The 26,902-nt window shown below is 40.4% G+C and overlaps 1 protein-coding gene across 1 annotated transcript; it reads left to right on the top strand.

Annotated features, from left to right (window-relative positions):
- Nucleotides 1-4,128: 4,128 nt before the first annotated feature.
- Nucleotides 4,129-18,196, top strand: BRI3BP (BRI3 binding protein). The gene is made up of 3 exons (XM_051972619.1): nt 4,129-4,400; nt 10,810-10,912; nt 13,513-18,196. Exons 1-3 carry the CDS (start codon nt 4,188-4,190, stop codon nt 13,968-13,970), a joined length of 774 nt encoding a protein of 257 aa, XP_051828579.1. The 5' UTR covers nt 4,129-4,187; the 3' UTR covers nt 13,971-18,196.
- Nucleotides 18,197-26,902: the final 8,706 nt, after the last annotated feature.

Genomic DNA, 26,902 nt, shown 5'->3' with positions numbered 1-26,902 from the left:
ATAAGTCATTTTTGACTCTGCCTTCTCAAGTTTCCCTCACCTCACACATCTAATCAGTTGTTATCTTGTCAAAGCCACCTCCAGATATGCTCCACTCATGCTCCCTCCTCATCACCTCTCACCTGAACTATTGCAAGAGTTTCCCTTCTTTTTTTTTTTTAAAGTGTTCCACATATATTTTTCTTTTTTTTTCTTTTTTATTTAATAATTACATTATATTGACACTCGTTTCTGTTCCGATTTTTTTTCCCCTCCCTCCCTCCACCCCCTCCCCTAGATGGCAAGCAGTCCTTTATATGTTGGATATGTTGCAGTATATCCTAGATACAATATATGTTTGCAGAACCGAACAGTTCTCTTGTTGCATAGGGAGAATTGGATTCAGAAGGTATAAATAATCCGGGAAGAAAAACAAAAATGCACATAGTTTACATTCGTTTCCCAGTGTTCTTTCTTTGGGTGTAGCTGCTTTTGTCCGTCATTTATCAATTGAAACTCAGGTCTCTTTGTCAAAGAAATCCACTTCCATCAAAATATGTCCTCATACAATATCGTTGTCGAAGTGTATAATGATCTCCTGGTTCTGTTCATTTCACTTAGCATCAGTTCATGTAAGTCTCGCCAGTCAAGAGTTTCCCTTCTTGATTCAAATCTTTAGCCTTCCTGAACTATACTCTAAATGGTGAAAAGAGCACCAACTCTTTTGGAGTGGGATGCTTACTGTCCTTGTGACCCTGGACAAGTCACTTTACACTGTTTGCCTTAGTTTCCTCATCTGTAAAATGATCTGGAGAAGGAAATGTCAAATCCTTCCAAGAACCCCAAATGGGGTCATAAAAAAATCTGACAAAAAATCTATTGCATCAAAAACCTTATGGCCCAACCTAAGGGCCTTCTTGCTGTTTCTCACACAACCTCTCATCCCCTACCTCTTTTTTTTTTTTTTTTTTTTTTTTTTTGTACAAGTTACCCCCATGCTTGAAATAGATTCCTCCTTGCCTGCAAAGCCAACTTGGGTCCTTTTCTAAAATCCTTAGATGTTAGTGTCTTCCTAAATTACTTTTTATTTCTTCTTCTTTTTTTGCTGAGGCAATTGGAGTTAAGTGGTTTGCCCCAGGTCATACAGCTAGGAAGTGTTTAAGTGTCTGAGGTCAAATTTGAGCTCAGGTTCTTATGACTTCAGAGCTGGTGCTCTATCCACCACACCACCTAACTACCCCCAATTACCTTGTATTTCTATGCATATATGTGCATCTACTTAGACTCTGGTGTGAGGTTTCCTAGAATAGAATGTAAGCTACCCTGAGGGCAGATACCGGTTCACTTTTGTCTTTGTGTCCCCAGTTTCGCACTGTGTCAGCCCATGTTATGCACTTAACATTTCTGCTTGATTTTTTAAAAAAATATTTTGTTTTAATCAATCAAGATCTGCTTTCTTGTGCCCCCATTCCAATCCCATGAGAACATGAGAAACACAATAACACAAAACTCAAGAAAAATTTCCCCATTGGCTGTAGTCAAAGAAATGTGTCATATTATGCGTTCTGAGTCCACCTTTCTATCAGGAGGTGGGCAGCTTATTAACAAAATGTCAATGACTAGTATATTGGGGTTCTCCATTGGAAGCTTGCTCTAGGATCAGCCGGAGCCCTCACACTGGGACAGGTTTTCATTACTACCCACTTGGACTCTCATAAAAGTCTTTCAACCCACTTTCCTGCTTCTTCTCTCTTCCCTTTCAACTCTGCTTTGTATTACTGCCAGAATAATTTTCCCAAAGATCTGGCTGGGTCATTCCTTTATCTCTAGTAGTTGCCTTTGACCCTTAAGTTCTTCCCCAATCTGCAGCTTTCCACCCTTCCAAGCCTGATTCCATGTTGCCCCTCCTCCCCTCAATATACTCTGTGCTTCAGCCCAACTTTCTGTTTTATGCCTCTCCCACATCTGGGTCTTTGCTAATCTCAGCCTCAAAAGCCCTTCCTCCCCATGCCTCCCTAACTCTTTTGTCCTTACTCATCTTTTAAAGCCCAGTTAAATTGGTCTTTCAGAATCTCTTCCCACACAATACCTTCCGGCTGCACAATGCAAGCCTCTAATGCACTTGCACTTTTTAATTAATTCTTTTCAAAGAACAAGCTTTTATTTTCTCTCCCAATCCTTCTACCTCCCCAGAGGTGGAATAAAGGAAAAATAAAGCCCTTCCAACAAATACACATAGTCAAACAAAACAAATCTCTGCATTGATCGTGCCCCGAAATGTATTTCTCCTTTTTAAATGGAGTCCTTCACCTCTGCCAGGAGATAGATACTAATGCATTTATACTCCAATATTCCAAGGATTAGTGGTTTCATCTGGGTGAAAACTCCTTCCATCAACACAGATCTCAGTCCCCCTGTGTCTTTCATTTCTCATCAATGCATCGATCTGGCCAGACTGCCAAGGAGTTTCTGTGCTCTTAGGAGGCTGTTTATTGCTCAGCAGTGCCCAGAGTAGTGTGTGGAAAGAACAGTGCATTTAAAGCCACAGGGTCTGGGTTCAAAACCTATCTTCACTTTGGCCGAGTTATTTTACCTCTCTGCATCTCAGATTAGAGTTGGCCCTGAGGATCCTTCTTGCCCTACAGCAATATTTCTATGACTTTCTAGTTTGATAGAACCTAGCAGAGTTTGTGTGCTCCTGAAAGAGTCTTTGATTTAATTTAAAACTCGTATCAAGTCACTACTTATTACTGTGTGCAGGGAATTGTGCCTGGTTGAGCTATCCAGGCAAAAATAAAACAACTCCTATCTTCAAAAAAGCTTCTGTTTTAGGGCACGCAGTGGGATATAACACGTGATAAATATATACAAAGTAAATACAAAATAATCTGGTGGGGAGAGAGCATAAACAATCCAAGAGATCAGGAAAGACTCCCTGGAGGAGCCTATAATTAAGGAAGGAAGACACTACAATTAAAAAGGTTTGGGAAAGGCTTCCTGTAGAAGGGGGGTTATTAGCTGACACTGCTAAGGACTAGGGATTCACATATGGCAGAGCACAATCTCTACTCTCAACAACCTCACACTCTAATATGAAAGACAACGTGCAAACAACTATGTATATGTCAAATCAATAAACATTTATTAAAAACCTACTATGTGCCAAGCCTTATGTTAAACTCTGGGGATGCAAAGAAAGGAAAAAAGCTCCTGCCTTCACAAAGCTCACAATTTATGGGGGAAAGATGGCATGGAGGAGAGACACCTGTGCAAATTAGTAGAAACAAACAGAAATTGGAGACAAATCTTAGGAGGAAAGCACTGGCGTCAATATCTGAAAACTTAATAAAAACGTTTGCAGCCCTTTTCCAATACATCCTGGGAAGGAAGAAAAATGGATGATGAGAGGAAGGAAGGAGGGAAAGAAAGGAAGGAAAGAAAGAAGGGGGAAGGAAAGGAGGAAGAAGGAGAGGGAAGAAGGAAGGATGGAAAGGGGAAGGAGGAAGGGAAGAGATAAGAAGGAAGAGAGGAGGGGAGAAAGGAAATTAGGATGGCATGGAGGAGAGATACTTGTACAAATTAGTATGACTAGCTGAAACTGGAGACAAATCTTAGGGGGAAAGCATTGGCATCAATGTCTGAAAACTATTTACTGTCCTTGTTTGCAGCCCCTTTCCAGTACAGCCTAGGAAGAAAGGAAGAAGGATGGATGAAGGGAGGAAGGAAGAAAGAAGGAAGGGAGGAAAGGAGAGACAGGAAGAGAGGGAGACAGAGGAAAGGAAAGGGAAAAAAGGGAGGGAAGAAGGGAAGAAAGGAAGGGGAAAGAGAGAAAGGGAGAGAGGATGGAAGGAAAGATGGACTGATGCGGGCCTCAGGGGAGTGAGCGCATAGCGAGGAGCCCCGGGCCCCACTCCCGCGCCAGGCTCGGGCTCTCTCCTCCAGCTCCGGTTGCCCACTCCCATCAGCGCCCAGGGTCCGAGGGCGCGCGCAGGGGCGGGACGGAGGGCGGTCCGGGGGCGGAGCGTGCAGCGGCTGCAGCCGCCGGGGGAGCTGCGCGGCCTGCGGAAGCGGAAGGAACGCAGCAGCGGCGGCGCAGGCGGGCGCCTGGCAGAGCGTCCGGGCGGCGGCGGCGGCGGCGGCGGCGGGAGCGGGACGTGCAGGAGGCCGCGCCGGGGCCGTCGGGGCTCGCCAAGCTGACGGGACGGACGATGGGCGCACGCGCCGGGCCTCCCGCACAGCTCCGGGCGCTGCTGCCGCTGCTGTTGCTGCTCCTGCTGCTGCTGGTCGAGCTGCCCGGGCCCGGCGCGCAAGCTGCGCGGGGTCGCGCCGACAAGCAGAACACGTTTCGCCGCGCGGCCAGCGGCGTCTACCAGAGCGTCAGCAGCCTGTGCGGGGAGGACAACGTGCGAGCAGTGCAGAAGGTGGGCGCCGCCACAGGGGTCACCTTGCCCCCCGCGCATCCTCGCCCACGGACGAAGGCTGGGCACGCGGTGGGGGTGGGGGTGGGGGTGGGGGTGATAGCCGGGAATGGGAGGGTCGTCGGCGTGGGGGGAGCCCCAATCCTTGGGAGCAGCAGCGTGGCCCGGGGGCATTTGTGACACGCTTGGGGTCGGAGGGGTGGACAGCTTCTCCCTCCAACTTCTCCTCTGCCCCCCATCCATCTCTCGGCCCGGGGCTGAGAACGAAGGGCACTTTGGCCCGTGGGTACCTTGGGCTCCCTCTCTGGTCATCCTGCGCTCTTACAAATCCCCCACCCCGCTAGGTTTTCTCCTTGGGCACTGCGCCTGCCCTGGCCTTTGGGAGACCCTTAGGGAAGGCTCCCTGCAGTCCCTTTCTCGCCTCGGAATAGGAGGTGCCGGCCTTAGCGGAACCCTGAGTGGTCCTCACGCCCCCACCTCACCCAAGAAAAACCGATTTCTCCTAAGTAGACTGACCTCCCCTCCCCCCAAACTCCCAGTCCCTAATGTAAATACCACCTAGTTTAGTCTCCTGTTGGGGTTTTCATCCTACCACAACTGAGCCTCAACCCACTTTCCCGGAGAAACTTAACAGCACGTTCTCTTCTTTAGGAAAATCCAGCCGAGCTGGGGCACAGCGTGTCCTTGGCACTCCTTCCTGACTCACCTCTCCAAGGTGTACCCACATTTACCTTTCTTTCCAAACTCAACTATTAAATTTAGAGGCTGGAACTGGTCTTTTATTGGGAGCCTTCTGTCACTGAAGAGAGCCAGGGAAGGGATAAAGTCGGAGCTCTGTGGCCTCCAGCAGCAGGTTTATGGGGCAAGGCACTGATTAGGATCTCTGCAGACAGTTGAGGCAGTTGCCGATACTGGCAGAGTTCCCAGAAGTAATGACCTCTGTTCATCTTAATTGCATTCTACCTCTTCCATCGCCTGTGCATTCTTCCCCCTCCCTCTCCCCCCCCCCCCAAGTGGTAGATATTTAGACTGATTCTAAGAATAAAAGTTGTTGACTACCTTTGAATTCTAAAAGGAACTGGAGGATTCCAGCTCTGGAAAGATTGGGGAGAACTTGTGGGTCAAAGTTTACTTTTTAGAGAGGTGAGAAAATGCCAACTCTTTGTCGTTTTTTAAGCATTTACTAAAAGGTTTGGAGGAGTGACTCTTTAAACAAATGACCTTGTTGGGAATATGTATTTTTATAGCTTTCATTTAGCCAGTCTATCTTAATCTACCATTCCTAGGAGAATGGTCTGTAAATAAAACTTGGGTTTTATCTCTGTGGTATAATATATTCTTTGGATTTCCAACCTAGGGGACCTAACATAATAGTAAGGTGAAGAAAAAATGGGGAGCTTGTGTTCTCTAAACCTTAGCTTGTCTCACAAGGATTTGTATTGGCTACATAGAAAAAGACCTTACCAGATACTGAAAGAAGGCTTTGAATCTTGAAGGTATCATAGTTTAGCATATATTTAGAGTATTAAATTGAAAGCTTCTTGAGGATGGGACTGGGTTTTGCTTCTTTTTGGATTTAATTGAATAAGGATCTTTAGAAATTGTTAAATACAATCCCCTCTTTTCATAAAATTGAGGTTCAGAGTATAAACAGAAAGTCCTATATTGCCCTGATTTGGTTTTCCAATCTATTTTGGCAAAATGTATTTATTTTTGAATATTGGGGGAGAGAGGGGAGGATATAAATGCCAGTAGATCCCTAAGTTTTTCAGTAAGGTTCATTTAATGAATCTTTAGTAGGATTACTTTGCTTAGTGATATGGTGGTAAAAAGTTAATAGAAGAGCATTATACAAAAATTCATAAGAATGCTGGACTCAACAGGAAGAACCAAGTTTGAATTCCATACTTCAGACATGTGAAATGGAGCAAGACCCCTTCTCAAATGGGGGTAACTAATGAAACAACTCTCTAAGGAGATAATGTATAGAAAAGGTATTGTTCCAAATACTTTATGTCAGTCATTGGTATGTGTATAGCTCTGTGTCTGATAGGAATATTTTAGTTGTTTGGGCTCAGAGTCCAGCTCTGAGATCTTGTGATTTCCTTCCCCCCTCCCCTCCAAAAAGGACATTGAGGTACACTATTGGACTGCTTTGTAATGGGAGTTTAACAGCTCTGGGTCCAGAGTCAGGTAGATCTGAGTTCAAATCTAGCTTTAGTCTATGACCCCGGGTAAGTTATTTTACTACTGTTAACCTTCATTTCCTCATCTGTAAAATGGGGATAGGAATAACATTTATCGTTCTGAGTTTATGTGAGGATCAAATGGGATAATAATTGTAAAATGCTTAACATAGTTCCCAATGCAAAGTAAATAATATAAAAGTCTTAGCTGCTGGTATAAATAAGGGTAGTATAAACAAGCACACCCTTGTGTTCTATGCTCAGGGAGCTTGTGATCTAGCTGGAGAGCCCACATTGTGTACATGAAATGGCCCTGCAAGACACTGCATGACAAGTGAGAAAAAGAAATGGGGCATGTGCAGTGCTGGAGCAGTCTGGATACAGAAAAAAAAGGATGTGACCCTAAGAGATCTGAGGGCTCCATGCAGGGACCCTGAAGTCTGAAGGAGGGCTTTTCAGACAGAGGGAAGAGAGCATTGAAAGGGAGCCAGCATGAACCATACTGGAAGCCCATGACAACTAGATGGGCTTGAATGGAGTGTACTTGCTGCTTACTTGCCTCACTGACCTCAAACAAGTTGCTTTCTGAGTCTAGGATTCTTTATTTGTAAGGAAAGAACATTGTAGGTAGGTATTCTTGAAGCTCTGCTTCTGCCTTCAGAGTTGCAGGAGTCATGAACTGAAGGGAAAGCAAAAGCATTGGGAGAGGGAGGAGAGCGTTTTGCCTCCTTGAACGGGCTCCTGTGTGATGAGCAAATATCTGTTCTGTCCTTCCCAAGCTCATAAAGAAGGTTTGCCTTCAGGGCTGGCAGAGATGGGTCCCCCTTCTGTGGCTCATTATGCCTGCAATTTTCTGGGAGAGCCGGTAAGAAGAGAGATGGTGATAGCTCTCCCAGTGTTACAAGGGGCCTAGGCTGCATGATGATGGATTGTGGTGAGGTGGGGCCCAAATCGTCTCCTGGTAGTGACTTGACAAACTTGGTTGCTTTAGGTTTCTGGTCTCAAATGGTTGAATCCAGGTTCAGATTGTACCTTAGGTAATTTTGAAGAGCTTAATATTCACTAGCAAGTTCTCATGTTCTCAAGAAGTTTAATGAGAAAGCAACACCTACCAAACAATTCAAGTCCACTGGGAAAGAAGGTGGTGGTTTAGTTGAACAAAAATATTTTCTACAACATTCCTATAACAATAGTTATCCCTCATTTGCTTGAGAGCCTTCCAATGAGAGAATACTCTTCATTGTTTTGTGAGGCAGCTGATATCCTACTTTAAGAAAATGGTTCACACTTTGTAAATGTTAAAGCATCATAAATGTTGTTAACTTTTTTTAAAGGCAGGTTTTCATATATATAAAACAATGAATCTTGGTATTTCTTGCCTTCACAATTGGTGGAAAATGAGGTTGGAGGAATGGAGGGAATTTGGATCTGAGAAAAAAAAATTTAAATTATAAAAGACAAGTCAGCAAAAACTAGCATACTCAGTTGAGTCAGACAGCAGACACAGAAGCCATCCCTTCTGTTCTGCCTTAACAAGAAGGGGAGGGAAATATATATTCACATCTCTTGGGCTCAGGTTTGTTCATTATAGCTAGAAGAATTCTTTGTTTTTCTTTCTATTTATGTTACATTTATGGCTGTTAGAATCGTCTTGCATCAGTCCATTTTTGTGACTTCCTCACATGTTTCTCATAGCACAATAAGTCTAATTTTTAGAAAGTCTTCCCTTTTTGAGGATCTTCCTTCTTCCCCTTGGTCTTCATTTTTCTTGGTGAAATAAAAGAAATCTAATTCCTCTTCCACACAGCAAGCCATCTTTCGGATATTTGTTTTCTATGAGTTGACCTTTTTTTGCCAGCCCTTTCTCCCCAAAGTCATTGCTGAGGAGACATTGTTTCTCCTTTCTCTCAGGTCTTCCACCCAGCAAGCCATCTTTCGGATATTTGTTTTCTATGAGTTGACCTTTTTTTTTGCCAGCCCTTTCTCCCTAAAGTCATTGCTGAGGAGACATTGTTTCTCCTTTCTCTCAGTTTGGTTAAACTCAAGTTGCCTCTTTCCTGACTAGTGTATCACTCCCAAGAGTTGTTTCACTCCTGCTGAGAAAGTGGTGAACCTCTTGGATTCTGCTGGGCTACTTACCCCCTCTCACCAAATTTGGTTTTGGCTATCAGGCTGACAATACATTGGCCCATCCTGGATTTTTAATATGATTTCAGATGATTGTTCTTGGAGATAGATCTGATTTATTTGAAGATGACAATATGGTCCTTCTGTAGCTGGAGGGTTCTGAATGTGGGTCTCCCCTCCCCCCCCACTTAACAGCATTTTATTTTTTCCAATTACATGTAAAGATAGTTTTCAACATTCAATGTTGCAAAACCTTGGATTCCAAATTTTTCTCCCTCCCTCCTTCCCTCCCCAAGACAACAAGCATTCCAATATAGGTTATGCATGTACAATAATTTTTAACATATTTCTATATTAGTTATGTTGCAAAAAAAAAATGAGCAGGAAAGAAAAAAACCATGAGAAAGAAAAAATGTGAAAAGAATATGCTTCTATCTGCATTCAATCTCCATTGTTCTTTCTCTAGTTGTGGATGGCATTTTCCATCCCAAAGCTATTGGAATTGTCTTAGAACACTGCAAAAGCTAAGTCTATCATAGTTGATCATCCCATAATCCTGCTTTTTATACAATTATTTTGTTGCACAAGAAAAATTGGATTTAGAAAGAATATAAAAATAACCTGGGAAGAAAAACAAAAATACAAGCAAAGAACAACAGAAAGAGTGCAAATGCTATGCTGTGGTCCACACTCACATCCCAGTGCTCTTTCTCTGGGTGTAGTTGGCTTTGTTTATCACTGATCAATTGGAACTGATCTGAATCCTCTAATTGCCAAAGATAGCCACTTCCATCAGAATTGATCCTCATATAGTATTGCTGAAGTGTATAATGATCTGGTTCTGCTAATTTAATTTAGCATCAGTTCATGTAAGTCTCTCCAAGCCTCTTTGTAGTCATCCTGCTGGTCATTTCTTACAGAACAATAATATTCTATGACATTCACATACCATAATTTACTCAGCCATTCTCCAGTTGATGGACATCCATTCAATTTCCAGTTTCTTGCCACTATGAAAAGGGCTGCCACAAACATTTTGGCACATGTGGGTCCCTTTCCCTCCTTTAAGATCTCTTTGGGAATACATACCCAATAGAAACACAGCTGGGTCAAAGGGTATGGACAGTTTGATAACTTTTTGAACATAGTTCCAAATTACTCTCCAGAATGGTTGGATCAGTTCACAACTCCACCATCAATGTGTTAGTGTCCCAGTTTTCCCACATCCCCTCCAACATTTGTCATCATCTTTTCCTGTCATCTTAGTCAATCTGACAGGTGTGTAGTGGTATCTCAGAGTTGTCTTAATTTGCATTTCTTTGATCAATAATGGTTTGGAATACCTTTTCATGTGGCTACAAATTCAATTTCTTCATCTGAAAATTGTTATTATCCTTTGACCATTTATCAACTGGAGAATGGCTTGATTTTTTATAAATTAGAATCAATTCTCTATATATTTTGGAAATGAGGCCTTTATTAGAACCTTTAATTGTAAAAATGTTTTCTCAGTTTACTGAATATGGTTTTAAAGGGTGCCAAGTTTCCTTCAAAGTAGCTACATTCGTCTTTTTCCTTCTCTTCCTTTTCCAAAGGAGTATAACCCAACCATCTTGGATTGATAATAGTATCAGACCCTTGGCTTTATTTAGCGTAAGAACTCGGAATCCTTCAGTTTCTGTCTCATTATTACATCTTCCAGATGAACCAGTTCATGCTCCACACAAGCAAAGCAGGATGTTAGGGCAAGGGAACAGATTACTTCAAAATCGTTAAGTGGCCTTAGGTTATAGTTAAGCTTTGGACAGATGATTCTTCCCTGAAGTGCACACTGAAGAATAGTTTCTTCCGTCTTTACCCTCTCCCCCTTCCAGCCTCTCATGTTGCCTGAGCCAGGGTTTTGTGGCTATTTACTTCTGGCCTGAACCTCCATAAGACTATTTTTATAGTCTGTCTTCCCTCAAACATTTCTGTAACTCCTTTTTATCTTGGCAAAGAACAGAAATTCATATATAGTCTGCCCTGTGGCCAGTCTTGGAAGATATTGGAGAAGGGAATTTATGGGATTCTTTATTAACTTTATCTCTTGATTTTTATAGTTTTTCTCCAGGTCAACTGAGAGATTTGTAAATGGAGTGGATGTCTTAGTGGAAACGCTGTGGAGACTCTGGACTGATTTGCTGGATGTTCTTGGAATTGACGGTAGGTAGAGTGCCAACTTTTCCAATAACTGGCCATGTTCAGATGGGTCAGGGAAAGTATAGAATACTGGAGTATTCTGGAGCATTGGCTCCCTCTGATCACATTCATCACTTGTTCATCATACATGGCTTATGATACTTCCACCAATTGGTAAGTGGTATTATGGTTTCCCTTCTGTAGGGGGAGAAGCAGAGACACTCTGTCGTTTAACACCAGTCGAGGGACGGGCCTGGGAAGGGGTCTCCTGATGAACTGTCCGATTGTCAGCCCCTTTCATTTTGCCATCCGTCTGTCTGTAGTTGGTATATCTATTTGCTTTGCACCTTTTTGGGGGGATGGGGGTATTAGGGACCAGTAACTGGGCCTGGGCTGCATTTCAAGTCCTTGATACCTCTCACTTGAACTTGTGCCAAAACTGCCTCATTAGCCTTCCCACTTACATACTCTTGCCTCTCTGCCCTCCACACAGCTAGCAAACTGGCATTTCCCCATCTAGGGGTCTTGTCTTTCCCTGTTATTCCTCTCTCTGCTCAAGTAGCCTCATTATCCTTCCATTTCTGTGCATAAAAGGCAGACTCCTTCAGATGGCATTTAAAGTTCTTGGTGACTTGCTTTCGCCATAGCTGTCTACACTGATTTCACCCTCCTCCTTCTCCTCCCAGGCACTCAACACCTACTCCTCCTCATCCATGACTGGAATCCGCTAGCTCCTTTCCTGGGTCATGCTGCCAGTTGTCACAGTGCCTGCCTGCCTGGCTGTATCCCTCTAAAAACTTACTTTTACTGACTTATCTTCTCATGTGTAGAGGATGCAGGTTTCTTGAGGGGACAGATGTTTCTTCTTGTTTTTGTACCTTTGGTGCCCAGCACATAATAGAGAGACTCACTTTTTGTACGGTGGTCAATGAATGACTGAGGGCTGGTTGCTCTGACATGGGTTTGACTGCCTCCTTAATAGTCACCAGCAAATCCCTGAGAAGAGCAGCCTAGCTCATCCAGGGATTACTTTTGGCCACCCCTTTTCCCCCAGGACCTTTAATAGCAACTCTTGGGAGACAACCCAGATACAGCAATTTCCTGCAATCCTGTGTAGATTCTGTGTTTACCATCTCCCCAAATTATGAAATCCCTTCCAGCAAGCCCTGAAGAACCAACCTGATTACAAGAGATTGCATGTGACAGGGCAGCAACTGCCTTATCCTTCGGAGAACAGCATGTGCTTCCTCACCGAGCAGCCACTGAGAAATGAGTTATCACACTCCTAGGGCTGGCCCCACTGGTGCCTCTGAGTTTTAGTTTTCACACCTGTGAAATGCCCCCTCTGCCCTCTCATTAAAATATTAGAGGAAAAGAAGGGGATCTGCAGTCCTAGGCCCAGAGATCTCTAATCTTACCCAGATGAGTCTCTAGAGAGTTTTCATTCCAGGCCTGCTTTCTGCCATTTGCTTGTTATCAACTCCCTGCTCTGCCATTATTTTGTGCTCTGAGAATCCCAGTTAATAAAGGTGTGGCTTGTGTGTACATTGTCCTTATGCAAGGAGCATTCTTTATATTGTGACACATGATCCAGCAACCCTTCGTTGTCTATTCTATAGTTATTGTCCCTGTTTTGCAGATGAAGAAACTGAGACAAATATACTGAAACACCTAAACAGATGCTAGTGTGTGTATGTAGAAATGTGTATGTAGATACACACTGTTCTTGACCCCATTTGTAGTTTTCTTGGCAAAGATGCCATTTTCTTCTCCAGTCATTTTACAGACGAGGAAACTGAGGCAAACATGGTGAAGTGACCTGGCCAAGGTTAACCACCTAATAAAAGTCCAAGGCTAGATCTCCAGGCTCAGCACTTTGTGCACTATGGTGTCCCCTAACTGGCCTACATGCGGACACAAATACAATATGTATATATTTTTAATATCGTATTACATCACAGGGATTGACTTATTAACCAGGTTGCTCATGTTTCCCTCATGGTCAAAGGCTAGCAGGGTATGGGGACATGGTGTAATGTTGGTCCTGATATGAATGTGAATCCTTCCCTGGATGCTTTCAGTCAGCATTTATTAAGCATCTGTTTTGTGCCAGCCACAAAGGCTGAGGGGAAGGATGGTGTGTCCTCAAGAAGCTCACAGTCAAACAAATTGTACAAGTTGCAGATGGGATAATTAGGAAACTACCAGTGGGGGAAGGCATCAGAATTAAGAGGAATCAGGAAAGGCTTCCTGCAGAAGGTTTCTAACCATGGGCCACGACCATGTACCTTCTCTCCCCTGTTACAATCAGTAGAGGGGCAAGTTTGGACTTTGCTCGGCATTGTCTTGGGAGCTCTCCCCACAAGAAGTTGTCAGAACAAGACTAAGGCAGTCAGTTAGCCCTGGGATTCCTGCCTCTGAGACTGAGATTCAGCCCCTTCCTCACGGAGCTAACAGGCTACAGAGGGGAGGTGGGAGTACCTTAGAGGGAGTTTGCTCTGAGGTCCCATAACTGGATATTGAGCGCTGTACCCATCTTGTCTGTGTCCACATTTGAATTTCAAGGGCCCACTAGTCCTTTGTAGGAAATTCACTCCTTTTTTTTCCTCTTTCCTGTTTTTCAGCCTCGAATCTGACACATTATTTTAGCCCCGCAGCTGTGGCTAACAACCCCACCCGTGCTCTGCTGTTGGTTGGTGCCGTCCTCCTGGCCTACTGGTTCTTATCTCTCTTCCTGGGATTTCTTTTCTATCTCTTGCATGTCCTGTTTGGTCGCTTCTTCTGGGTTGTAAGGGTCACCCTGTTTGCTCTCTCCTGTGTATACATCCTGCAAAAGTATGAGGGAGAGCCTGAGCAGGCAGTCCTGCCCCTCTGCTTAGTGGTTGCCATTTACTTCATGACGGGCCCTGTGGGCTTCTACTGGAGGAGTGGAGGCACCAGTGGAGGCGGTGGCAGCTCCAACCTCAGCCTGGGCAGCCACAGTTTGGAGGAGAAGATTGACCACCTTGACAGCCAGATCAGACTACTCAACATCCGCCTCTCCCGAGTGCTCGAAGGCATCGATCGAGACAGTGACAAGTGAGACAAGCCAGGTTAATCACCTTTCACCAGCTCTTGGAAAATCAAAAAGCACTATCTTACTAAAAGTTACAAAGCAACAAAATGGCACATTGTGAGGTTATTGGACCACATTTCAATTTTAGGCTGAGAAGAATTTTAAAATAACTTATCTAGAACACTGAGACACCCTGACAACCATTAGTTGTGTTAAAAAAAAATATTTTTTCAAATGATCAAACCCACATTAGCTGTATACTAAAAAATTTATCCATGCATAGTACATACAATTACTTTTTTCAAGTGTTTAAAGACATATTTTGTAAGGTTTTTATAAAGGTAGATTGAGTCAAGTTTATTAAGAAGGAGAAGATTATGTGAATTTGGCATTTTAGAGAAACAATCTCAAGCATTTGTTTTCACAGCTCTAAAAAGATACCATGGGTTCCACATATAATATAAGGGGTTTGCATTTTTACAACTTGTAAGCTTTGGGGCCAGGGGTCTGTAGTTGAGTTATCAGATGTCAATTGGTGTATGAACGAATAGAAAACTTTTTGAGTTCAGGCTAACAGATGTAATTTTTACAGTTGTCATTGCCCCATTCAAGTCTATTTTTAAAATTTTTTATTTTTATTTTTATTTTCTCAAGTTTTTGAAATGAAGGATCCATTTTTGCAAGCAGACCTGGGATTTGTTCTGTATTTTGTCATACTTGAAACTAGGAATTTTCCTCCAAAGGATTTTAGAAAGTAAAAATCCAAGCATCAGGCAGATAAATGTTTTTGGGCTTTAGAGTCTGAAGTTTGGTTGTAACATGGCTCTTAATAGGCAGGTCTTGTGATAACCCTCTTTTAAGGGTTTCCTTGTTAGAAAGCCTTGCCTTGACTCAGAACCCACCCAGGGTCTCTGAAAGAAAAAAAAAAAGCAGCTAAAACAACTGGGAAGTTTAAGCATCCTCTCAGGACCACTGAGCAGCAATAAGTGCTCTGCGGGTTTTATTCTTAACATTTTAAATCGTAGAATCTCTAGGTGCTTTTTGCCAGAAGTCTGTGGTTTCCTCATTTTTGGCAATCTTTGGGGAAGTTACCACAGGGCAATAGCTTGGAATCCTCGCAGGATTTGAGGGTGCTTGCTCTGGGAAGGGAATTATGGTTTGTCAGTTGGTACCTTCCCAGGTTTATGGGAGGGAAATCTGCTGAAACAAAAGAAGAACCCTTGGGGATGTGTGTGAGAAGCTACTCCAAATCTTGAGGGGCGGGAAATGTTTGCCTGCTGATTCCCTCCCTTAGTACCAGAATATTCTTTTCCCCCATCTGACCACTAAGTGGAAATCTGACTGGGCTGAGGGGAGTTGATAGGAGCAAGAACCTGTCCTGTTAAGAGTCCAGTCATAATTTGGAGAACCAAGAATTTAACCTCATCTGATTTTTATTGTTTTTTTTTCTTTCCAAGCATTTGGAAAAGCATTTTTTGAGAATTTAATGAAACTGCTATTTTAAAGTTGCACATAATGGAACACAAGACTGTTTTGATTGTCTTCCTGTTGATTCGGGAAGTCTTTGATTCAGTTGATCTTTATAGGTACTGGAGTAACATGTATTTTGTGGACTGAAATGGTTCCAATAGTGTCAACTCAAGATATGCTAGCTCAAGATTTTTCAGGCCAGTGTATACTTTTTAATATCTCTGGGAGCTGAGCTCAGGGGGAAGAGAGTCATTCTCATTTTAGCTTAGGTGGCAGGACCCTCCCCAAATTACTTTTTGGAATTATTGTTGGATCTCTAGATACTTAACTGCTTTTCAGTTTCTTTCCTATAATAGGACACATGAATATGCTGTGTGTCATCTACAATATGTCTCAAGTTCTAAGTCTTTTTTTATTGTTACTGTTTGTTTGTACTTTAAATTTTTTTCCTGGAGTGGAATTAGTTTGTTTCTCTATTCTTAATTTTTCAAAAGTTGTAAAAACGCATGAGAAGTATCTTGCTGGACAAAGAACAAGACCAGAGAAGAAAAAGAGGTTGACTTTTTAGCAAATTTGAAGGACACGGGGTGTGTGTGTATGTGTGTATGGGAATAAGCATGTCTGTGAGAGAGAAAATGCCCTGAAAATAGAACCAAGGGCTAAAAACCCTAAGTCTGTAATGGGGACCATTCCTCTGCGTCACAAGAAGTATGAGATTCATGCTTGATTTTCCTATGGAAGCTTAGCTGTGTATAATTTTATACTATTTAATATACAGGTAGGGAAGATACCTTTCTCTTTTTAAATGAAGAATCTTTAACTGATGATAACATTCTTAAAGGATTGCTGATGTTTTAAAAACCGATCAGAAGCCTGGATGTTAGTGACAGACACTTTTACATTGAAGATACTACATATAAACCTTTAACAAAATTTGGTCCAGGCTTGTTTTCATCTACTAGAGGGCTTTTGTAGAGATCTTCAGTGGGATGAAAGCTGATATTATATGGCCACTCCCCTCTGCCCCTCCACCCCCCAACCTTTTCTTTTGAGCTCACCCTTTTGTATGTGGAAAAATATATTTTTGTACCATGTGTCTCATACCTTGAACAATGTTTTGTATATCTTAAATGCTGTAGGATAATAATACAAAGCAATACTTCTCATGATAGGTTCTAATGAATACTATGATGCTATTATAAGTATAAACTGAACACAGAAAATTAATCAGTATTAATTTCCCTACTATATCTATATCATGATGGCTATTTACTAAGAATAGTAATTTTGAATAAAATAAATACAAACTGTCCATCTTGATAGGATCTCTTAAGTTGCTATGCTGAACATGTGAATGGGAAAAATTTTTTTTTCATCAGTGCAAATTTTGGCTTGTCCCAATTGTGTGCACATGATGTCTTAATGTATCCCCTTGATGTGTTGAAATATATTTTTCCATACAAAGTTCTGTTGCTGTTTCTTCAACTTCCCTCTAGACTCCCACCTCCTTTCTGCTTTAGGTTCCAACCCCAATCCCATTGATGTGGGTGGGGAGTAGTAAATCTGCCTTTTTGCAACAGGATTTCCCAAATGCGAGCTTTGCCTTGCTCTTAGAAAGGTCAGAGGTAAGCTTTAATTACTTCATTTCTGCTCAGTTTGATGTTTCCCTGCCCCATCCTTTACTTAAACAGATCTTGAGAAAAAGGACATCTCTCTTGCTGGTTCATACTTATTGGTGGATTTTGAAACTGGCTGATCTAATTATAAATTCAGCTGTTATCTTACAAAGTATTAGGGTTAAAAGCTTAAGATGTCAAAGCTCCTACAATATGGGTGTATGTTGTAATGTGTCACAGTTGTACAAAAGTACTTTGTTTGGGGGGCAGTTTGTAAATTTCAGAGCTCTGCCTCTTATCTATAGATAATGGAATTCTTTCTCTTTTCCGGATGTGATACAGTGCTTTTAATTGGTATTGGGTGTTAATCAGTTTGCTGTATAGTATCTGGTATAAATCAGCCTTGTTCCTGAATATTGCATTCTTCTGACTGTTTTGCTATTAAATGCCTTGTCGATGCCCTGTCCTGTGGAATATAGACTGGTTCCAATTTAGGCTTTTCAAACGGCTGTGTTTCTGACTGTGGTTTGCATTATATACCAGTTCTCTATATTTGGCAGCTAATGGAGTTATTGACCATATGTTTAACGTCTATTTTAAAAAATATAATGGTTTTACTGTAATGTCAACTTAATTAACCGCATGTGTTAAATTTCTTGAATCCAGTGTTTCATTGAATTCTTGTGATGGTGATGTCGATTAGCACTCTTCAACATCCAATGAAACAGTCATCCTTGTTTGCCCTATTTCTAACTGGAAATTGTGTCTTTTAGTATGACACCAGTTGTCAGCACTGATATTAGTGATTTCATATTGTTTCCTATACCAGATTGCAGATTTAGATAGTATTTAAGTTTGTAAAAATTGTGAGTTTTTTGTTTTTGTTTTTGTTTTTTTTCTGTAAAACAACTTGATTTGTTGCTAGTGATATGTGTAAAGACTCAAGGCATGTAACCCTTGGGGAATCAGGTCTACTGCTGTCATTGTTGGGAATCCTAAATATATCAACTTATTTTTACAAAGGTATATATATATATATATACACACATTCCTTTATTTATTAAATGATCACCAGATTGATGTTAATGTAGTGAAATATTTGTAGGCTGATTTCAGAACTGAAACAAGATATTGTGAAAATTAAAGCTTAATAAATGTTTACCGTAATTTTGTTGTAAGGATTTTCTAAATGCCTTTGCTGATTACATTTCCATAAGTTTGTCTGTGGGGACCTTGAGTTCTTTTACTCACTGCTTATTGATTGGATAGTGAGAAGAAGATGCATCAGTTCTTTTGAAGTGTATCAGATGTATTGTTTGTTCGAGTGTGGGATTTCCAAATTCTAATCAACATTTAATAAGTCATGGAATGGTCCTTAAATATGAAAAATGTGCATTAAATATTTTGGGCCTCTAAATACTCCCTTTTTACTGCTACCAACTAACATCTAATTTCTGCCCAAGCTGCCTCCTTTTTGACATTTCAGTCCCCAATCTCTGATGTTTTGGCCACCTACTCCATTCTGCTTGTACACACACATCTGTGTATGTAAGATGTGTATCACCTCACTTCTTGGATATGAAAGGAACACTCCTTTTTTAGTAATAAAGAGAGAATGTTTTTGCTTTGTAGAGAACACACTAGTATACTCCAGGAAACTTTCATCCAAATGGAGGGGGTTCTTTGGTGATGATGGTGATGATTTTTGTGTGTGACTTGCCCAGAGTCACTACAACTCAAGTTGTAGTTCCAAGAAAACGGCATTCACGGTGACCACATCCTGGTAAACCATTTTGGCAGATGAGCTAAAGCAGGTTGAGAGTGACCAAAGGGTCTCAGACCCTATGGTGATTTGGCAAAAGGTGTCTACCCCAGGTATGTAAAGACTTCCCCTGGTAGAATGGGTGGATGAGAACAGTTTGTTCCACTGGCAGGTGTGAAACGGGTGTTGTAGTGCTCTTAGGTTTTGTTTGGCCATCCAAGGCCATCTACTGCATCTTGAGTCATGGCCAGTCATCTTGCCAGTGGACAATGGGGACTCTAAAAGAAAGATTGAGGCTGACAGTCATACAACTCTGCCTCACTTAAATCCAAATTACACACCAATCAAAAATCTCAGGTTTCTGAGGTCCAATTCCAGGGCTCTATCCACTCCCCCAGCTAATTTCCCCGCAATGATTATTTTTGAAGCCCCTATGCTTTATCATAGGTATTATGGCATTGGTGACAGTCGTTTCTTAGATGATTAACTTAGCAATATGAGGTCTCCCTTGTGTATAGAATAGTGATAAGATGGAAGAATAGAGAAACAGAGTAGGTGGACATCAGTGAGTTCCATCACTCCCATAGCTTTTTTATAACTAGGGGTAGTACATGAAAGATAAAGAAAAGAATTAGACCTCCAAGTGGCTTACAGATCCACTTATTCCACTAAGAAGGGCATTTAGGAATCCCCAAGTTTTTTTGCTTCATTCTGCTTTCTGTTAAGCATGTTCTCAACCATACCTGAAAACACTGAAGTTGTAGTGAATGGAAGAAGAGTTCATATAAGACTTATGTAGATGCTGTTATGATCTTCTGTCATCATTAGGAACTAGTCTTAATTACTTTCCCCCACAGATTTTGACTCAGGGTTTTTTTCTTCAAAAGTCAGATTTGAAGGCACTTTTTTTTTAATAGTTAATATTATATATGTATATAATTAATAAAAACATGCTAGAGTTTGGGAATTTCAAGGAACATTAACAAAGTGTCTCACTAGACTGTATCACCCTAATGCAAGAGACGGCCATCTATGAATCTGTAATTCAGTTTTGTTTCAGGCTAGTAGTGGAAACTCCTATTTAAATTATTCCATGACAAACATTGATCTAGATTTATTGGGAAGTGCTGAGATAAAAGCATGATCGCTGCCCTCAGGGAGCTTATAGTCTAGTAAAAGAACAGAATACTATCAGATGACTAGAGGGCACTATTATACAAAAACATTAGGAAACTAAGACAAATGAGAGCTGAAGAGGGAAAGTTCATTACTGACTGGAGTGATGAGGATGAACTGAAAGCCAGATACCAAAATTAACTTTAAAATGTTAAGAATAAACCAGAAGTTGATAAATGGCAGCAAAAAAGGAAGAAAAAAAGATATAAGTAGGGGACATAGACCTGAAAAGAAGTACTGGCTTTGGAATCAGAGGGCCTGAATTCAGCTCCTCTAACGCCATCTATGTATTACTGGGGAAGTAACCACCTGCTTGGGTCTCAGTTCCTTGAGTATGAGTATTCTTAAAATAGGAGATTGCATTAGATCAGGGCTTCTTAAACTTTTTTCACTTGTGACCCTTTTTCAATAAGAAATTTTTATGTGACCCTGGGTACATGAGTATATAAAATTTGCAAATCAAACATTTATTATACTAAATCAATTTCACAACTGTTAAAATAAGGAAATGAAAGGAATGTATGTTTAAAAATTTGAGAATTCTGGGGAATTTGTAAAATTACTAAAATTCTACAGAAGATAGAGGCCTGTCAAAAGTACTTTAAATGGGTTTGGAATTGGTTGAGAGAATGAACTCAAGAAACCATCATGGATTCCTTGTCAACTTTGAAGATCTTTGATGATCTGAGGGACTTGGGTGATGTGGTTGTAACTTTTTTTTTCTTTGACAAAGAATATTATCCAGTTTGGACAGGTAGGTGACACAGTGGGTAAAGTGCTGGCCCTGGAGTCAGGAAGATCTGTATTCAATTCTAGCCTCAGACGTACTATGTGAGCCTGAAAAGGTCATTTAGCCCTGTTTGTCTCAAATTTCCTCATTTATAAAATAAGCTAGAGAAGGAAATGGCAAACTACTCTGGTATTTTTCCCCCCAAAAAACCCAGATAGGATCATGAAAAATTGGACTTGACTGAAAAAATGAATAAATGACAAATTATCAGTTTTATAGATGATACAAAGCTTAATGCACTAAAAGGCAGAATCTTGACAATCTTAAAAACAAGACTAGCTCAAGATGAAATGATTAACAGAGATAAATATAAAATATTAATTACATTACAAGGTGGGAGAAGCACAGTTAGCAGTTTGAAAAATAGCTGTAGTAAGCACTTACTGAGTGCAAGACACTGTACTAAGTGTTGGGGATACAGAAAGGCAAATATATAATTCCTGCCTTCAAGGAGCTTACAATCTAATGGGAGGAAACATCTACAAACCAAACTATATGCAGGATAAATAGGAAATAATTCTTTCAGGGAAGAATAGAAATAGAAAAATGTAATTCTTACAGGGAAGACTGTAAAAATAAGGGTTAAGGAAGGCTTCATGTAAGGATTTTTGTTGGGACTTAATGGAAGCCAGGGAGATCAATAGTTGGAGCAGAGGAGGGATAACTTCAGAGAAAAAAAGCCTGCAGTTAAGAGATGGAGTGTCTTATCTGGAACAGCCAGGTGGTCAGTGTCACAGAACCTAAGAGTTCATGAGGAGTAAAATGTAAGAAGACTGGAAAGGTGGGAGTGATGGGTCATGAAGGACTTTTGATGCCAAAAAGAGCATTTTGGTTTTGATCCTGGGGGTCGTAAGGAGTCATAGTTTTTTTTATGTTGATGGGGTAACATTGTCAGACCTGGGGTATTAGGAAAATCACTGTAGTGCTAAATGGAGGATAGAATGGAATGGGGAAGAGACTAGAAACAGGCAGACCCATCAGCAATTTAAGTGTGCAATAGTTCAGGTATGAGGTGATAATCAGACACTGTCAAAGGAAAGAAGGAGGCATATTTGAAATGAGATAAAGGTAAAGTCAACAGACTTTGGCAACCACTGGAGTGAGAGGATAGGGAATTCAGGTAACTCCTAAGTTAGGAATCTGAAATACAGGGAGGATAGTATTGCCCTTTACAGTAAGAGAAGTGGGGAGGCTTTAGGGGAAAGATAGTGAGTTCTGTTTTGTAAAATGAGTTTAGGACATCTACCAGCCATCTAGTTCGAGAAGTCTGAAAAGCAATTTTTTTGGCAGAAACATTGGGGCAGAAAAAGTAGATTTGAGAATGATCAGCATAAGATGGTAATTAAATCCATGGAAACTAATGAGATCAACATTATTTGCCCTAGTTTTCAAAGAGAAACATAGTACTGATAGACTGTCTAGGTTTCAAGCCATACAACAATGGACTGAGAACCTTCAGTTTTGAAAGCAGGCTAATCCCTTTTCTCTCCCACATTTTTTCCTTGGAATCTCCCAAACACTGAGCTAGCTCCGGCAATGAGTGTGTCAACCTCATCAATGGGTGCATCCCTTGAAAGTGCACTACCAAGGTGAGTGAACCTATCCACAGTATTCAAAATTTCTCCATTTGCTGTAACCAGTGGTTCCACCTGTGGATGATAATGATGTGGACTCTAGACCAGTTCGTTCTGTCCCCATTGTCAGAAAAAATGTAAACACTAAAACAAGCTCATCCTGTTCCTATTATCAACTAAAATCACACACAAAAAGAGGTAGGTTTCCCTAGACTGTCTTGTTAGCACATTTGAAATAGATCCAATTGTCTCATTATACATCCCACCATTCACCATGCAACCACACATACAGACACAGGGCTTGTGGAAGTTTGTCCTGAACTAGGCTCTTCCCTACTTCCTCCCTAAATCCTGTCCTTACTCCTCCTGCTCCACTTTCTCCTTTGCTTTTAAAAGTCATTCCAACTAAAATCACATTGCAAAAATCATTTTTGGATTTTGACTGTGTCCTTTCCACATGAAAAAAGTTATCTTCTGGCTGTGAGAAAGTATTGTTATTTTCTCACATGCACATTCCCAGTAGTTTTCCCACTCTACGTCAATGTAGTGTTGGTTGAAGGAGTACCTGTGTTCTCTTGATGATGTTAGGCTTACATTAGCACAAAAAGCAGAAATTATCCATACTTTGTTGCATCTCGGTTTCAGAAGCTTCCTTGAGTACACAATAATCTGCAAACAAAAAATCATGCATCTTTACTCCCTCCACATTAGTTGAAGAATTTAATCATCTGCTCAGTAGAAACAACTCTGTTTACATTCTCTCTGAGCCATCTGGACCCAAACAATGACCAAGAGAGCCTTGGCTCAGGACCTATAATTGGCCAATCTATGAGATTGATTTGGGTTTAAGGCTTGGTCCTACAGGGCAAGCATTCACAAGATGGTCAGAAAAAGTGGTATAATACAGGACACTCTTGAGGTTCAGAATTGGCTTCATTTCCAAATTATATAGAGAATTGACTCAAATTTATAAGAAATCAAGCCATTCTCCAATTGATAAATGGTCAAAGGATATGAACAGACAATTTTCAGATGAAGTTGAAACTATTTGTACCTACATGAAAAGGTGCTCTAAATCATTATTGATCAGAGAAATGCAAATTAAGGCAACTCTGAAATACCACTACACACCTGTCAGATTGGCTAAGATGACAGGGAAAGATAATGATGAATGTTGGAGGGGATTAACTGAGATACTGATACATTGTCGGTGGAATTGTGAACTAATCCAACCATTCTGGACAGCAATTTGGAACTATGCTCAAAGGGCTATCACACTGTGCATACCCTTTGACCCAGCAGTGTTTTTACTGGGCCTATATCCCAAAGAGATCTTAAAGGAGGGAAAGGGACCCACATGTGCAAAAATGTTTGTGCCAGCCCTTTTTTGTAGAGGCAAGAAACTGAAAACTGAGTCGATGCCCATCAATTGGAGAATGGCTGAATAAATCGTGATATATATGGATGTTATGGAATATTATTGTTCTGTAAGAAATGAACAGGATGATTTCAGAGAGGCCTGGAGAGACCTATGTGAACTGATGCTAAATGAAATGAGCAGAACCAGGAGATCATTATACACAGCAACAACAAAATTATATGATGATCAATTCTGATGGACGGGCTCTCTTCAACAATAAGATAATTCAAACCAGTTCCAATTATTCAGTAATGAAGAGAGTCAGCTATATCCAGAGAGAGAACTATGGGAAATGAATGTGGACCACAATATAACATTTTCACTCTTTCTGTTATTGTTTGCTTGCATTTTTGTTTTCCTTCTCAGGTTTTTTTCTTTCTAGATCTTATTTTTCTTGTGCAGAAAGATAACTGTATAAATATGTATCCATATATTGTATTTAACATATACTTTAACATTTATTATATATGGGACTGCCTGCCACCTAGAGGAGGGGTGGGTAGAAGGAGGGGAAAAGTTGGAAAAATGTTTTGCAAGGGTCAGTATTGAAAAATTACCCATGCATATGTTTTGTAAATAAAAAGCTATAATATAAAAAACTTTAGAATTGATTGTATGACTTGAGAGACACTGGGCACAGGACTGCCCAGGATGGTGTGCCCTCATCAGAGAAGGTCCTGTGCTGTATGAGCGAAACAGAATTAGCTCAGAAGAAACAGGAGATGCACAAAGTTAGTGAATCCACCCCAAATGTTCATAGGGGCAATTTGTGCCTAATCTGTGATGGGGCATTCCGAACTCATAATGATCTGATCAACCACAGTCAGAGTAAGTTAACTGTTCCACAATGATGTGGACTTTGAAATAAAGCTATTTTCTTCCTTAATCTGGAAGAAAGCCTTTCTGGCTATTGTCAGGCAAAAACAAGTCCCAAACTGTCCTGTTGGTAGAGTGGTGAAAGGATGGAACTCTGTCAGCCTCCGTTATCCATCTCTCCAACCTCTAAGTGTCTTTAAATAATCTTTGACCTCTTGATTAGCATATTTTTAGATAGATCTGGGACTTGATCAGCCAGATGGATTCTACTTGACTCCTCCTTGATCCCTCCATCTGAGCTATCAAACTCCTTTTCAGGAATGAGGTGGTTGTTTTACTGTACTCTAGTCAGGTGACATCTGGAATATTCTGTTCAATCTTGAATGCTAAAAAAATTTTTAGGAAGAATATTGATAAACAGAGGAGCTTCCAGATTAAGATGATGAAGAGGCTTGAGATTTGGATAAAACTAATCTACGTACTGACTGTATCTGACATTCTATTATTACTTTTTACTTTGTCTTTTTTTACTTTCCCAGTCTCTTCACACTTATTTCCCCCCACAAATCCAGTGATCACACTACATAGGTTTCCCTATGATTTTTTGAACAGACCATTTCATGTCTTGGGTCTGTGACTTTAAACTGATGTCCCCATGTTCTGCCATATCTTTTAGCACGTCTTGATTTAAAGACTCAGCTCAAGAATATCAAGGGAAAAAATAAAAGAGGGAATGATTTTTCTGGATCTCAAAAAAATTATTAAATATTCATAAAATCATTTTATATTGGTTAAAAAGTAAAGGTTATAAAACAAATTGCTCAAGGAGGGAAGAAGCAAGAGAGGTAGAGAGTAAATTAAAAAAACTAATGTTAAAAATTGTCTTTGCATGTAACGGGGGGGAATAAAAAATTTAATTTAGAAATAAAGCAAAAATGAGATTAGATCAGTTGAACAGATTTAGAGAAAGAAAAATCAGAAGCAATGAGATTCAGTAACCTAGTGTTTAATAAACTGAAAAGCCTAAATTACTTTGGAAAAGAATTCCCTATTTCATAAAAATTTCTGGGAAAACTAGAAAACAATATGGCAGAAATTAGGCTAAGTATCAATACCTTATACCATATCCTACTATAAATTCTAAGTGGATACATTTAAAAATAAAGAAAGAAACTATCTACATTATGTTTAGGTGATTATTATTCACTAAACAAGGGATAAAGGCAATTTCAAAAGAGAAAAATAACTTTCATTACTTGAAATTGAAAAACTGCATGAACAAAATTAATGTATTTAAAATAAGAAAAGTGATGCAATTGAGAAAAAAATCTTTATCAAAAAATTCTATATATGCAAATATACACAAATCTATGTATATGACCAAAAGCTAATCTCTATAAGTGATCAAAGGATATGAAATTTAAAAAATTGCATTGTATTAACAACCATTTGAAGAAATGTTCCAAGGCACTAATAATAAAATAAATGCAACCCAAAACAACTCTGAGATTTCACTTCATTCTGTACAAATAGCAAAGATGATAATAGATGGGAATAGTCATTGTTGGTGGAGTTGTGGGAATATGGGCACATTAGTGAAATGTTGGTAGAACTATGAATCAATACAACTATTTTAGAAATCAAATTGGAATTATTCTCATTAAATCACTAAAATGTCCATATCTTTTGACATAGAGATTACAATTCTATTTCAACTCCTATTCTTTGCAATAGTCACATTTTGGGGGGAGAAATAGTCACCTTATATACCAAAACATATATATTCACACTTTTTGTGATAAATAATTGGAAAAAAGTAGATGTCTTTTGATTAGTAAGGACAGCTAGATGGTGCTGTGGATAGAGTTCTGGAGTCAGGAATACCTGAATTCAAATCTGGTTTCAGACACTTATAGCTGTGTGACCTTGGGCAAATCACTTAATCTGGTTTATCTCAGTTTCCTCATCTGCAAAATGAGTTGAAGAAGAAAATGGCAAATCCCTCCAGTATTACTACCAAGGACCCCAAATGAGGTCACAAAGATTCAGACATGAACTGAAAAACAACAACAAATTGATTTAGGAACTGTTTCAGTACTAATAATGGAATATTGCTATGCTATATGAAATAATGAATATTAATTATTCAGAGAGGATATATGTAATGGGCTGAGGCTTGAGTTGATGCACTGAGATGGCCCTTCATCTCCAATCCCCCTCTGCTAGCTGGCTTCCTGTCACAGCTGCCCATATTGCTATTGCAATCCCCCCTCACCTCTACTGAGAATAAAGATTGAAGATTTTTCCCTTAACCTGAATTCCTGACTCCAGCTGA

The sequence above is a fragment of the Antechinus flavipes genome, chromosome 1 (genome assembly GCF_016432865.1).
Source record: "Antechinus flavipes isolate AdamAnt ecotype Samford, QLD, Australia chromosome 1, AdamAnt_v2, whole genome shotgun sequence".
Taxonomy (NCBI): Eukaryota; Metazoa; Chordata; class Mammalia; order Dasyuromorphia; family Dasyuridae; genus Antechinus; species Antechinus flavipes.
Note: the sequence above shows the minus strand (reverse complement) of the source record. Positions and strands in the feature narration are given on the sequence as shown.